Source organism: Patiria miniata, unplaced genomic scaffold (assembly GCF_015706575.1).
Source record: "Patiria miniata isolate m_02_andy unplaced genomic scaffold, ASM1570657v1 HiC_scaffold_3, whole genome shotgun sequence".
Lineage (NCBI taxonomy): Eukaryota > Metazoa > Echinodermata > Asteroidea > Valvatida > Asterinidae > Patiria > Patiria miniata.
Genome location: NW_024037069.1, coordinates 27,556,277 through 27,570,625, shown reverse-complemented (window position 1 = coordinate 27,570,625; position 14,349 = coordinate 27,556,277). Strand labels below are relative to the sequence as shown.

At 40.1% G+C, this 14,349-nt stretch overlaps 2 protein-coding genes across 2 annotated transcripts; both read left to right on the top strand.

Annotated features, from left to right (window-relative positions):
* The first annotated feature begins 856 nt into the window (after positions 1 to 856).
* On the top strand, positions 857 to 6,030 carry LOC119737194 (collagen alpha-2(I) chain-like). The gene is made up of 7 exons (XM_038211372.1): positions 857 to 966; positions 1,700 to 1,753; positions 2,629 to 2,682; positions 3,036 to 3,143; positions 3,471 to 3,578; positions 3,985 to 4,068; positions 5,053 to 6,030. Exons 1-7 carry the CDS (start codon positions 874 to 876, stop codon positions 5,083 to 5,085), a joined length of 534 nt encoding a protein of 177 aa, XP_038067300.1. The 5' UTR covers positions 857 to 873; the 3' UTR covers positions 5,086 to 6,030.
* Positions 6,031 to 8,059: 2,029 nt separating this feature from the next.
* LOC119737193 lies at positions 8,060 to 10,054 on the top strand. Its single transcript, XM_038211369.1, has 4 exons — positions 8,060 to 8,160; positions 8,513 to 8,606; positions 9,190 to 9,273; positions 9,726 to 10,054. The coding sequence occupies exons 1-4, from the start codon at positions 8,068 to 8,070 to the stop codon at positions 9,941 to 9,943; spliced, it is 489 nt and encodes a 162-aa protein (XP_038067297.1). The 5' UTR covers positions 8,060 to 8,067; the 3' UTR covers positions 9,944 to 10,054.
* The last annotated feature ends 4,295 nt before the right edge of the window (positions 10,055 to 14,349 follow it).

Genomic DNA, 14,349 nt, shown 5'->3' with positions numbered 1-14,349 from the left:
GTTCCCGAAAAATTGGGTCTAAACGTTTTCCGCCCCAAATTTAACATGAAAAGCAAGAGGAGGGGTGCACATGCATAAAGTTAATTGGGTTTAATCGGTAGATTTAGGCATGGTCAAATACATGTACGATTTAAGGCATGTTTAAGGAAATGTGGGCTTCTTGAAATACTTCTTGTTTAAAATCTTTCTCGGTATTATTGTATCTTAAAAGATGAATGATATTGATGACACAAAACAGAACTGAACGCAGTTCAATTTCATGTCAAAAAGTAACTGTTTATTTTCATACATGTTTAAATCAAACTGTAGCAGTAGGCCTATATTAACAGAAATAAAATGGTGGTTTGCTAACATTTACAGCATAATTTTCGTTTAACAAGTACTTTTTGAATGGAAATCATTTAGAGAGCATTGAACAGGTGGAATAGTGTAATACAATTGTCTAAGTGTTCAGATTTGATTATGTTTTCGAGGTCCCTTGTGTTAGACTGCAGCTAAACCTTTTGACAATTTGGCTTATTGCAAGGTAGGTACAAACCTATTGCTGTGGTTTATCGAAATTCTATGGAACTGCCACTAATTAAAGTATTGAATCTATAAATACAATTGCAACCGGGAACGGTTATAAAATTGCATTACAATGGATGCCCTTTCAATTGTCGCAATAAAATTGGTACAAACCTTTAGATAGATAAACTAATAATATAAGCAATTCGATACCAAATTATGAGAATACTGATTTATTACCAAATTGGCAGGCTCTATTGATATTCATCGCGGTTTAAATGAAAGTGGCACCATTTGTATTATAACGATGGACATCGGCGTTATTGCACATTGTGAAAACTGGCCCTGCTATAATCAGTCGTCATAATGTTTCCAGTCCTGATTCTGTGTTTGATGCTGGTCAGCGGCGTAGAGGGTACATGGGGCACCAAGAACCGCGACCCTTCAGACGGAGTTATGGTAAATATCCCATTCTCAAGTTAGTTCTGTGTTTATCTTTAGTCGTGCTATAACTGAAAGAAGACACCAAAGATAAAGCCACCTCGACAAAACGGTAACAGTATGAATTTGAGACGTTCCACAAAACCGACCAAAAGAAAACGAAAAGCCCAGGTTGACCGCATTGACAGAACAAAATTTCACCATCACTCTGTCAATTAAGATACATGTAAACTGTGGTAGTCGTGCAAAGAGTTTTGTCATTTAATTTTGTTAACAACTGGATTTGTTTGATTGGTTAATCTATATGGCAAGCGATCCATCTTGTATGTGTCCTCAAACAGATTATGATGAGTCAAGTGCGGATCCAGAACACATTTAATTTTTTTCTGGTGGGGGGAGGGGGGCTTAGAAAATGTTGGTCCCCCAAAATGTTGGGTCCCAAAAATGACGGCTTGGGGTTGGTGGAAAAAAATTGGATCTAGATGCTCTGTGGTGCGATCTGAAGCAGTTTCTGACCACTTTAACCAAATCTTTTTGAAGAAAAGATGGTTGTGTACGCAGTGCCTACCTGCGACGTCACTTAATTAAATTGGGTTCGTTTTCTTTCTTTTTTCGGAGGGGGGGGCGTGGCCCCCGTTGGCCCTCCCCTCTGGATCCGCCCTCGTGCACTCAGTGAAGCTACTTTCCTATGCTAACTGGTCGATGGTCTTTGCTTTTTTTTAGATTGGTTTAAATTATTTTTTTGTTCCAGGGACCTGCCGGCCCTGCTGGACCAGCTGGTCCATCTAGAGTGATCGTAGAACTTGTGAGTACCTTGCTGTGTTTGTCTTTATAGGCTGTTTTTATTAGTTTCTTGGAATTATTGAAAAACACAGCTAACATCCATATACTTTAGCTCCTGCTTTTGTTTGATACAACAAATACTTCTAACTGACTTTGTGAAGGGCTACTTTTCACAGTATGTTTTCCGGCCAGGATCTTTTTTTTTTTTTTTTTTTTTTAAACGTCATCTTTAATGAGGGTAAACTCCAATCAGTGCAAGGCACTGCTTTCCATGGAGGCCCTCAAGTTTATAATGAGAACTATAAGACCCATTATGTAACACCTTTATAAGGATTTACAAGGTGCTGCGGCGCATATTGCAGCCACTGCCAGAAACACCGGGGCAAACCCCTTCTCTTATCAATAAGTGTTACTGCGTTCGTTAACGTGCATTACACAACACACGGGACCTACGGCTTTACATCCCATCCAAAGGACGAAGCAATAATGGTAAAGTGCCTTGCTCAAGAGCACAAGCACCATGTTCACACGGTCAGGAATCGAACCCATGTACCACGGCATACGAAACGAACACCGTAACCATTGGACCACAGCACCCCAATAAAATCTCATGAAATACTTGTGAGAGAACTTAAAGTATATATTTACATGTTTCATATTAATCAGGGTTGAAGCTGAATTTTAAGCTTAATTACCAGAATGCTGATTTCCATTTTCGAAAAAAAATGAAGAAAAAGATGCGCATAACTTCTTTCCCCTTTATTTTTCTCAATACCTCAATTGCATGTCTGTACCTCATATTTCTTCATATGATCTTAACTTATCCAATTTGGTTCTTTATCTTGACGAAATTCATATCATAAGGTATTAATTTCTTGTGGTTTCTCTCTCCCCCAGGGTGTCAGGGGAGCAATGGGAGCCCCTGGACCCATTGGCCCTGCTGGCAGACCTGTAAGTATTATATCCCAGTTGCTACTTTTCTTATCGGTTACATATTTGTTTAAAGAGTGGAGCATTTAAACAAGGGGTACTTCCACGTGGGATGTGAACTTTCTTGGTTTTGCTCTATGGTCGAATTTTTCTTGTTATTTGTGTATGTTCTGTTCTGAATCTTTGTTCCATTTGTTCTTTTTGCAAAGCCAGCTCAAAGGTTTATCAGTTGTTCTTTGAGCAGTCGTGAGTTGCCTCCTCGTGACAAAAAATATTATTCAGGATGGCCACATAAATTTTTAAAAATGGCAAGCATGTATAATTATGATATTGGTTTATTCATTTTATTATCTTTTTGAAATTTTCCTGAACAGGGTAGCGACGGACCCCCAGGTAGACGTGGATCTCCTGGCGAGGACGGGTCGGTAGGACGTCAGGGAGCCCGGGGTGTTAAGGGACCACGCGGACCAACCGGATCTGATGTGAGTATCCTCCAGTATTGATATTCCTTTCCTAACATCGTGCAGTTTGCATGGACCCAAGGGCAAACCCAGTCTTCTAACTAAACCAGTGACTGACCAACTGACTGATGGACTGACTGACTCCCTCCCCTCCTGACTGACTGACTTGACTCCCCCCCTCCCCCCTTCCTGAGTCAATGACTGACTCCCCGACTGATTGACTGACTGACTCCCCGAGTCACTGACTGACTGAGTCAGTTAAAATTTTGTTTTTAGATCTTACAGTTTAGAGTTTACGGTTTAAAGTGAAATCACTTGAGATGGTGATTTTTTTTTAACGTCACACAGGGAAGAGATGGTTCTGATGGAGCCACTGGTGCCAAGGGTTCCACTGGATCTCAAGGTGACAAGGGACCTCCAGGACCTCCAGGACCTGCTGGAACCGCTGGAATGCCTGTAAGATTTACCCCCAAACTTTGACAAAAAGGAAACTATACTCCCTTGTTTTGTCTCTTAAAGTTTTCAGCACTAAATATGTGCAGCCTACAAATGTAACCACTAGTGTAAGTCATATATTGCAAGGGGATTCTAATTGAGACAATCAGAGTGTAGAGAAAGTCATGTATCTTGTAAATTTGTCTTGTCGGTCGTCGAGTTGTAAGACGTCTGCACTAGAAAGCAGGAGGTCGGGGATTCGAGTCCCACCTGAGTGATTTTTTTCCAACGTTCACTCTGGCGGTAACACACTGAGTTTACAGTGTTTATACGACGGTAAAGGGCAAAAATTAGAAAAACAAGTCTTGTATCAACTACTTCTTTTATTTTAGTTCTAGTAAGGTAATGTTCAGTAATTTTTTTGCAGTTCAAGAATATACAAAGGAACCATACAAATCCGAGGTCAGAGAAAGTGCAGGGAGGCAAGACTGGGACTTTTTCTTTTCGCAAGGTGGGTATACCTAGTCCCCCGATGAATCCCGTTTCCCGTAAACATGTCTTTAGACTTTTCTCCGCCTTTGTCGTCCACTTTTCATTCGCAAAGAGGGATTCTTGTATTTGTAAAGACTTCACCTTCCCTATTAAACTTGTACACTTTGCTATAGCTTACAGAATTCCCCGAGTATTGGGATGTTCTTAAGCTGGTGACCGTGTCAGTTTGTAAAATTACTCATGCATACATATTTAGTCAGTGAACAACGAACGGAGGATTTCTGTATAGCTAGGTCCATGTCTCACAGCCAAAAGCAAGTCAAGTTAGTAAGACATGTCTATACAGACAGTTCTCGGTCTTTCTTGACACACAATATCATGGAATCTTCTATCTCGTCAAGTGCTACAGAAACCGCTTTGCAAGCAGCATCATTCCTGTTATATCTCGATGACGTTGCAAACATTTTGTTGAAGATTCGTTACGAGTTTCGAACTAATGAACCCCCGGTTAATATGAGAAATGTGTGTGTTCGGACTATCGAACCTTCGGACTATCGGGCGCGGACCCCTATCGGCTAGGCATACGCCAGTACCTTAATGCGAATGAACCGGCACAATTTATGATGCTAGTTGCAGTCTTTCAAAATAATGTGATCGGTGAACGCGGTCCTCCAACCCCTTTTTATTATAAAGTATCCTCAAGCCCCAACCACCCCCCCCCTTCCGCACACACGAACCAGAACACACCCACGTTTGTTTATGGTGTAAATCGAGGATTTCTTTTGTTGCCCTTCCCTTTACATTTGTTTGCAACTTTTTTGCAATAGCTCTCACCGTGATGTTGCATGCGTGTGTCCTCGATTTACACCATAAAAACAAACGCCAGCAGTCTGGGCCTGTGCCACACTGCCCCTCACCCTACATTCAGTGACCAACAAACGTTTGATGGTTTCTAATTCTCCCTTTCCTTATTATTATTTTGTTTGATTTATCGAATTTCCAGACGAGCCAAGTACAGGTGGTGCGACTCCTTTAATTCCCAGCCTGGCAGGGAAAACGACAAGCCATGGGGATACACATACTGCGTCGAAAACATCTTTTCTGGTGTTACCGTACCTGCCGGCTGCGCAAAACCAATCGCAGTACTGACGTATGACATCCACTATAGCGATGAAGAACTGCATGGCGAGCAAGTGCTCTTTTGCCTGCCCTAGTTTTGAATCTTTAGCAACGTTACACCCCAACAAAGTAGCAACTGCCAAACTAGGGCAGTCCGTATGGGCCCTATGCACGTGTCGGCCATATTGACTTGAAAGTGAGCTTAAGTCTTAATGTTTGGAACTTGCGTAGAGAAATGAAAGCAAGTTAATTCCTAATTAATTCCACTCTGCTTCAATGACATTTAAAATCTTTAATTAAACATTCCCTAATGTTTAAAGCCAGAAAAAACATGTCAGCAAAATAAGGCTGCATTATGCCTACATTAAATTGTCTGGCGCCATCTCATTCAACAATTAACAATTAATGAAATGTCGAGGGAACTCGACAAAAATGGCCAACTCATGTATAAGGCCCATACTACAGTTTGGGTATACCGAACTGAGGCAACACAGTTGAGCATGATTAACAATAGTTTTCACTTTACAAACTCTGACCATTATTTTTCATGCGCAGCCATTTTTTGCATAAATAACAATCCTAGTTGGCAACAACCCCCCCCCCCAAAAAAAACCCCTGCAAATCTAGTTAATTAAAGGAATGTGTTTTGTCTCTGTTATTTTGGTTTTGGCGTTTGAAAACTCAGCTCTTTTATAGGGGTATGAAATGTTTGTAAACTAGTATTTCGTTTTGCAATGAATGCCAACCATATTTATACTAGCCACTGGTTTGAAGAAAAAAAAAGAACAGCCGTGACAAAGCAAAGGAAAGGTCTACGGCACGCCCACTGCAGTGGCGCACCCAGGATTTGGGTTTTTTTTTTGGGGGGGGGCTCCAAAAACTTTTCTTACAAATTTGTTGAAAGTTGAATTTTTGTTCAAACAAAAATTGGCCACAATTTTTGGCCGCAGAAAAAAATTGTGTTTTTGTTTAAGGGCGGCCTATTTTGACGTTGGTGGCGCCACTTACACCCTTAATGTACTACTCAAGTCCCCCCAGCCCCCCCCCCCCCCCCCCTTGGCTGCGCTACTGGCCCACTGTGTAGCTGCAGTTGGGCATACCCCAACTAGGCCTATATGTTTGGCAGTTGCTATAGTGGGGATGTAAAAGCCGTGAAAATTGGAGCGCTTGTCGTCCAGATTATAACACACATCTTGTAATTGTGTACGTTTGATAGTTTGGGTTTGTTGAAGTAGCCATAGTAGTTCGATGTATAAGAGTCCTGTAAATGCACCTTTTATCGTTCCATTTACCTACATGTTTAATCTTCTTAATTAAAACCATTTCTGACCAATTGCTATCCTTCTGACCAGTTCTATATTCATGAGTTAAGCAGTGACGTCATATAAGGTAAAAACTTGTGTTTGAGCTGCTTAAACAGCAAAAATGTCAGAATTTCAGCGTTGTTTGTTGTGGTCACTTCCTAGCTTTTGTTGCAGTGTTTCATCAATTATTAGTGATTGAGCAGCAGTGCGGAGATTTTCGTACTGAATTTGCACGGTTCTCATTTTTGTTAAAAAAATCTGAAAGAAGCTATTGAAGTTTTTTCCGTATTGTGATGCCTGGGGCTTTTTCTTTTACTCCAGTCTTGTTTATTGAAATGAGATTATCATGATTTTATCTAACTGAACAAATTAATTGAGCCATATCTGCACTATATGCAGAAAACCATTTTTTTGTAGTTATAACGTGAGAAACAATTATGGGCAATGTGCATCTTACATGTAGATCGCTGGTCCTCGTGAAATAATCTGCAACCTGTTTTTTAGGCACCTGTTTTTTTTGGGTTTTTTTTGAGGCACGCGCATACCCCGTACTCGCGTCCATTGGTAATGTTCCATAATTATTGTGGTCAAGCCTTGCGCGAGCATCATACTTACATGTAAGTGCACACACACACACACCAGACGTCCGTATGATATCATGGTTTTAGTGTTGCAGGACTTGCAGTCTATTTCAAAGCCAGATACAGGGCACAATATTTTATATTGTTCCCGAAAAATTGGGTCTAAACGTTTTCCGCCCCAAATTTAACATGAAAAGCAAGGGGAGGGGTGCACATGCATAAAGTTAATTGGGTTTAATCGGTAGATTTAGGCATGGTCAAATACATGTACGATTTAAGGCATTTTTAGGGAAATGTGGGCTTCTTGAAAAACTTCTTGTTTAAAATCTTTCTCGGTATTATTGTATTAAGATGAATGATATTGATGACACAAAACAGAACTGAACGCAGTTCAATTTCATGTCAAAAAGTAACTGTTTATTTACCTGCATGTTTAAATCAAACTGTAGCAGTATATTAACAGAAAAAAATGGTGGTTTGCTAACATTTACAGCATAATTTTCGAATGGAAATCATTTAGAGAGCATTGAACAGGTGGAATGGTGTAATACAATTGTCTTAGTGTTCAGATTTGATTAATGTTCAAGTTTTCATGTTTTCGAGGTCCCTTGTGTTAGACTGAAGCTAAACCGTTTGACAATCTGGCTTATTGCAAGGTGGGTACAAACCTATTGCTGTGGTTTATCGTAATTCTATGGAACTGCCGCTAATTAAAGTATTGAATCTATTAAATACAATTGCAACTGGGAACGGTAATAAAATTGCATTACAATGGATGCCCTTTCAATTGTCGCAATAAAAAAGGTACAAAACCTCCAGATGAATTAATCAAACCCATTTAGTAAGAGCAATCAAATACCAGACTATGCAAAATATTTATAACCGTACCAAATTGGCAGGCTCTATTGATATTCATCGCGGTTTTAAATCAAAGTGGCGCACTTGTATATAACGATAGACATTGGCGTTATTGCACATTGTCAAAGCTGGCTCTGCTACTAATCAGTCGTCATAATGTTTCCAGTCCTGATTCTGTGTTTGATGCTGGTCAGTCGCGTAGAAGGTACATGGGGCACCAAGAACCGCGACCCTTCAGATGGAGTTATGGTAAATATCCCATTCTCAAGTTAGTATTGTGTTTATCTTCAGTCGTGCTTTATCTGATAAAAGACACCAAAAATGAAGCCACCGCGATAAAACAGCAACAGATGAGGTTGAGACGTTCCACAAAAACCGACCAAAAGAAGGAAAAAAAGAAAAGAATTTTGACCACGTTGACACAACAAAATTACTGTTCACTGTGTCAATTAAGTTACTTGTAAGATAAACTGTGGTTGTCGTGAAAAGAGATTTCTTTTGGGGTTAATCTGTTGCATGACAAGAGATCCATCTTGCTCGTCCTCAAACAGATTATGTTGAATTGATGAAGTTTCAAATGTTCTTTTCCACCACCATGCAGGGATTCAGCTATATCAATATGACATGTAACGAGGCTGGAGACGTGTGTCAGAACTGCTTAGTTACGCGCCTCTTTGGACAAGTGTTCCTAGCAGGTACATATGTATACCATTACATATATATGACAAGTAGGCATCATCATGGCACCCTGATGCGAAACGAGTCCCTAAGGTGGAAGTGTAAAATTTGAAAAAAAAAGGAGAAATCGGCTTAAAACTGTTTTATTAATACCTATTTCAGTTATTTTTGTTCTAAGGTAAGGTAAGGCAAAAAAAAAGAAGAAGGTCGGTCTCTAGTCAGCGCGCGCGTCGATTTTAATCATGTGCGTCAATCTTTCTTTTTTCCAAAATGTTCCGCGGTAACTCCAACAGCGCCCTCTATTGACGCACCTCCTCATTTTTTGTTTTACCAAAGAGCACCAAGGAATGGGAAATTGCACCAAGGCAAATGATCGAAAGCACCAAGGCAAGTTATGGAGGACACCAATGTACATGAGGACACCAAAAAAAGCAGAATAGTACCCCACCTTGTCTGTACAATCCAAGCTTGAAGAAGAAGAAAAAGCAAAAAAAAAAAAAAAAAAAAAAAAGCCGCGTCGCCGCGTCAATTCCGGAACTTTGGTCTGACGAGAGACCGATTTTTTTCTTTTGCCTAATGCTGAGTATTTTTTGTTTACAGTTCAGGAATATACGAAGGAACCATACAAATTCGAGGCCAAAGTGAGTGAAGGGAGGCAAAGCAGGGACTGGTTCTTTTCGCAAGGTGGGTGTGCCTAGTCCCCTGATGAACCCCGTGTCACGTTACAAGGGCCTTACGACTTTTCTCCGCGTTCATCATCCACTTGTCATGCCCAAAGATGGATTCTTGTACAGACTTCACCTTCCTTAACTTGTACACTTTGCTTTAACTTCTGAATTACGGAATGTTCCATAGGGCCCTTATTGGCTAGGTCTACGCCAGTCCCTTCATGCGAATGAACCAACCCAATTTATGATGCTTGTTGCAGTCGTTCAATATTTTTTTTTTCAAAGTATCCTCAGCCCCCCCCCCCTTCCGCCACACACCCAGAGTGCATTGGTCTGGCGGCGCCCATGCCAAACTGCCCCTCAACATACGAAAAATTACATTCAGCGCCAACGGACAAACGGTTGGTGGTTTATAATGGTTCCTTTCTTTTACTATATATCATTTTGTTTTATTTTTCGAATTCCCAGACGAACCGGAAGAAAAGTACCGGTGGTGCGACTCCTTTGATTCCGAGGCCAGTTGGGAATACGACAAACCATGGGGATACACATACTGCATCGAAAACATCTTTTCTGGTATTGCGGTACCTGCCGGCTGCGCGAAACCTCTGGCAGTACTGACGTATGACATCCACTATAGCGATGAAGAACTGCACGGCGAGCAAGTGCTCTTTTGCCTGACCTAGTTTTGAATCTCTATCAATGTTACAACCCAGTAGTACAGTTTGGGCATGCCGAGCTGTGGCGACACAATGCTTAAGTAATGGGGGCATTCCTCCACACATAGAGCAAGTGGCCCGCATGACTGCACAGCCTTTGTGTGGTAGAGGGACTGCACAAAAGCAGCAGCTGTGGAACTACCCACTAGCCGTGTGCCACGGCATACCACAGCTGGCAACTGCATTGTAATGAGGATTAGCGGCCGCGGCCATGACCGCTTCCCGTACGCAAGGGGTTACAATGGTTTTCATTTTACAAGCTTTTAGACCATTTTTTTTCACGGGCATCCACATCCTAGTTGGCAACAACTTTGCCAAAAATTGCAAAGTCTTGTTGCTCAAGGGAAGGTGTGTGGCTTTTGTTTGTGTCGTTTGATAAATCAGCCTTCTTAATAGTTGTATGAAATGTTTGTAAACTGGTATTTCGTTTTGCAATGATTGCCAACCATACTTATACTAGCCACTGGTTTGAAAAATATAAAGAACAGCCGTGACATAGCAGAGGAAAGGTCTATTGTTGGGCAAACGTACTTTGTGGCCATAGTTGGGCATTCCATAACAATAGTTTTAGCAGTTGCTATAGTGGGGATGTCAAAACCGTGACAATTGGAGCTGTTTTCGTACACATTATATCACACACATCTTATAATTGCATCAGTTGGATAGTTTGGGTTCATTAAAGAAACCATAGTAGGGTCGATGTAAAATATGTTTTTCTAAAGGGAATCATCTAAATACACCTTTTAGCGTTCAATTTAGCTATACATTGTTAATCTTCCGAAAACCAATTCTGATGCGTTTCAGATTTCTTTTTAAAATTTTATCCTGATATTCATTAGTAAAGCAGTGACGCCATATTAGGTAAACGCTTGTGTTTCAGCTGCTTAAACAACAACATGTTGCCAGAATTTTATCGTTGTATGCTGTGGTCACTTACTTAGCTTTTGTTTCAGTGTTTCTTTGATTCTAGTATAAACATGGCCAGTCCGAGACTGACCACGACCAAACTTTTTGCAAACATACCTTCAGCGAGCTACATTGAAATAGGAAATTAAACAATTGTTGAGTGTGACATGACATCAGCAACTCCCTTAGTTTTCTGGAAACAGCATGAACATATATATAATAATACCGGAGTCTTATATAGCGCACGTATCCACCAACAATTAGGTACTCAAGGCGCTGGAATATAAATATTGAAATTGGAAAATGTAATACGTTGGAAATCCAACAGGTTTTTCTTATTATTTGCATACAATTCGGAAAAATGGATATTCGCCCAAAAGTTTGTTTATTTGCAAAATACTTTTCATGAATCTATAGCCTTGGCTCATGTAGTAGAATTTTTATAGAATCCTTAGAATGCACTTTTGTATCCAATTTAATGCCTTAATTACCCACTCACCGTTAAGTTTGGATATTTGCACCAATCATATTTGACTGTGAGTTTTTTCACGGTTTTTTTAAACGATTATGCATGTTAGCCTATACGTAGTGTTCATTTTTAAAGGAAGTTTGGTCTTCCGTTTCTTTCTTTGGCGTAATGTTATAATGTTAGCGTTCAGTCATCGTTAAAAAACATATATATCGTGGAGTTATTATTATAACACCTCACCCATAGATTCTGCGTCTTGATTGGCAGAGAGCGAGTCACATGTTACTTTCGAATTTTGCTATCTTTCTGTGCACGGCCAAAAGTACTATGCGCATAGCAACCAAAATACTATACCATTAGCAACCAAAGTACTATTTCCATGGCGCGGATTTTGTGTGAAAATGCAGGCTGGTGTGCGTGTTGCGCGTTGTGCGTAGCGCGTATTATTCCAAAGAGATCGCGCCGCAGACTTGGGTTCAAACATTTCTTGAAGGGGTAGCTTTTAAGAGAGAAATACATTTTCCATCAATTTTGTATTGAAATTGAAGTTTATTTCAACTGTGTTCAGATTAAAATAATTTAAAATATTAAAATCAAGCAGAATCTGTGGGTGAAGAGTTAGAAAACAAATATTGAATGCTTTATCTCGTGGTGAAGTAAAACTAGTCTCCCTCGGTGATCCATGGAGCATTCTATTTTCCCTCGGCTTCGCCTCGGGAAAATAGACTGGTCCATGGATCACCTCGGGAGGCTAGTTTTACTACACCACTCGAAGCATTCAATATTTGTATAATATATCCATGTTATATCCAAACCGCTGCCGGATAATACTTCAGCACCTGTGTACACTTTGCTCAAAGGGAAGAACACCATCAGTGGAATATAACATTCAATACCCAGAGTGTATGCGGTCAAAGGACTTACTTCTTCGAGTTAATTATTAGAAGATTTATTATTGTTGATTGTAAAATGGAAGATGAGGCGAGTTGTGATTTGTTTCGAGCCCTCAGCGTTTTAAAGTCCAACCTTTGGTATTATATATGGCTTGCAAATCAATTGTAACCTTACTATGAAATTAGTGATCTCTTCAAGACCAACCTTTCGTTCAAGTATGGTTCACTTTAATCATTTCAATGATAAATCCTTTGAATAAAGTTAGGTAACTTGACAGTACTCGTGTGGAAATGAAATTAACAAGTCTGCATAATTATTGTAGTGAAATTATGCAATTGACCTTTAATTATTACTTTAGAATGTCCAGTAGCCTCCAGATTGACACAGGGAAACCGAGGAATTCCAACGATAAAGCCCTAAAACCACTTACCAAAATCAAGGTGGCACCGCGTTAACTATACGGTACACATCGGTGTTCGTGCTCAATTTCATAGCCAGACATACTGCAAACTGACCAGTCGCCACAATGCCCTGAAATCTGCTTTTATGTCCGATGCTTATCAGTTGAATGGAGAGTAACTGAAATGCTGAAAACAGCGATCCATCGAAAGCAAAAATGGTAACTACTCTCGTGCGGCATTTTGTCTAACTTTAAGTATACGTTCTGACATACTGTGTTTTGTTATACCTCAAATCGCTGCACTTCATGAACTTAACATCAAAAGTGCATTCCAGGTATAAACACTAATTACTCTTTGGCATTTGAATATTTATGCCTCTATACCTTGCACGATGCATTTAAGTGGTACTCAAGACAGTCATTGCTTGTTCGACAAATAAAAGACGTTTAGATTTAGTATTTGTGATGTTAAAAAACGATTTCGTATTGAATTCGACTATCAAGCAGTTACCTCTGACTTAACCTAAACCTATCGGTTAATAGACCAAGTCCTAATGACGTTATGGCTTTGTTTGCATATGCGCTTAATTTCCTATGGGAGCGAAGTCGGGACGCCAGACAAAGTAGGGACCGTCTGACACATAGGAAAGCGCACATGTAAACAAAGCGTGACGTCATTAGGTCTCAGGCCTATTGACCTGTAGTCAGCGAAACACAATATGGATCACTTAACTATTCAATAATAAGTATATTGAGAAAAAGTATGATAATTTGTGTTAAATTAACTGCGGGGCCTCCTCGTAAGGCAACAAATTCATGTAATTATGCACTTATCTGCATAATCATCGAAGTGGATTATGCAGTTGATTTTTAATTATTGAATTTTAATGTACAGTATCCTTCAGTTCAGTATAAAGGCTTGTATAAAGGCTTTTGAATAAAGGCTCCTTGTCGTGACTAGTCTGTCGTTAAATAATATCCCTGGACATCTTGAAAAGAGAGTTGAAATCCCGTTAACTTCACTAGTTCTTTCACTCAGACCACGAACTATTTGTCTGTGCTTGGTGTAGGCGCCTTGATCGTGTTTTTTGATAAGTGCTGTGATGCCTTCGAATTCAGTGAAAATCGAAGCTCATCATCACCACACAAACTTCACGTTATATAGTGGTAAACGTTATTACCATTTTGCAGGATCTTCTTGATAGGATCCAACAACGAGCTATTAATTTGTTAGGACTGGACCAGGCATCACCCCTAGAGCCTCAAGGTCTGTGGCAACTTCGTTCCCCATGGGTACGATCTCGCTGTGCGCCATGTTGGTTCCCATTACCAAGGCTGCCGTGCGCGATCCTGTTTGCTCCACAAACAAAAACTATACATATTTTCTAGATTTTCTTAGACTAGTGTTTCCTTAAGCAGACCGGCAGCTGAACCCCTTTGAGAACATTCCAGGTCTGCTCATGTTAAATGCACATATTTGGCGCGGTACAAAAATGGGGGTTTCCGAAGGAAGCTGTCCCCACACATACCAATCATGATTTAAACCGTAGTCGCTGCTAATTTACTTTCAATATTCATTGGGTTGTCATACAAACTCTCCTATGATTAACCGTTCTGTCAGATAATGCAGTAAAACGGGTTATTTTTAGGACGTTCTTCACGTTCCTAATTATTTTAATGTATAGCACAATTCAGGTAAATGCA

Coding starts and splice junctions, on each gene's coding strand:
- LOC119737194 (XM_038211372.1), top strand. CDS start 874: ATGTTTCCAGTCCTGATTCTGTGTTTGATGCTGGTCAGCGGCGTAGAG. Junction 1,754..2,628: donor CTAGAGTGATCGTAGAACTT/GTGAGTACCTTG, acceptor TCTCTCCCCCAG/GGTGTCAGGGGAGCAATGGG. Junction 3,144..3,470: donor GCGGACCAACCGGATCTGAT/GTGAGTATCCTC, acceptor AACGTCACACAG/GGAAGAGATGGTTCTGATGG.
- LOC119737193 (XM_038211369.1), top strand. CDS start 8,068: ATGTTTCCAGTCCTGATTCTGTGTTTGATGCTGGTCAGTCGCGTAGAA. Junction 8,161..8,512: donor ACCCTTCAGATGGAGTTATG/GTAAATATCCCA, acceptor ACCACCATGCAG/GGATTCAGCTATATCAATAT. Junction 8,607..9,189: donor TGGACAAGTGTTCCTAGCAG/GTACATATGTAT, acceptor TTTTGTTTACAG/TTCAGGAATATACGAAGGAA.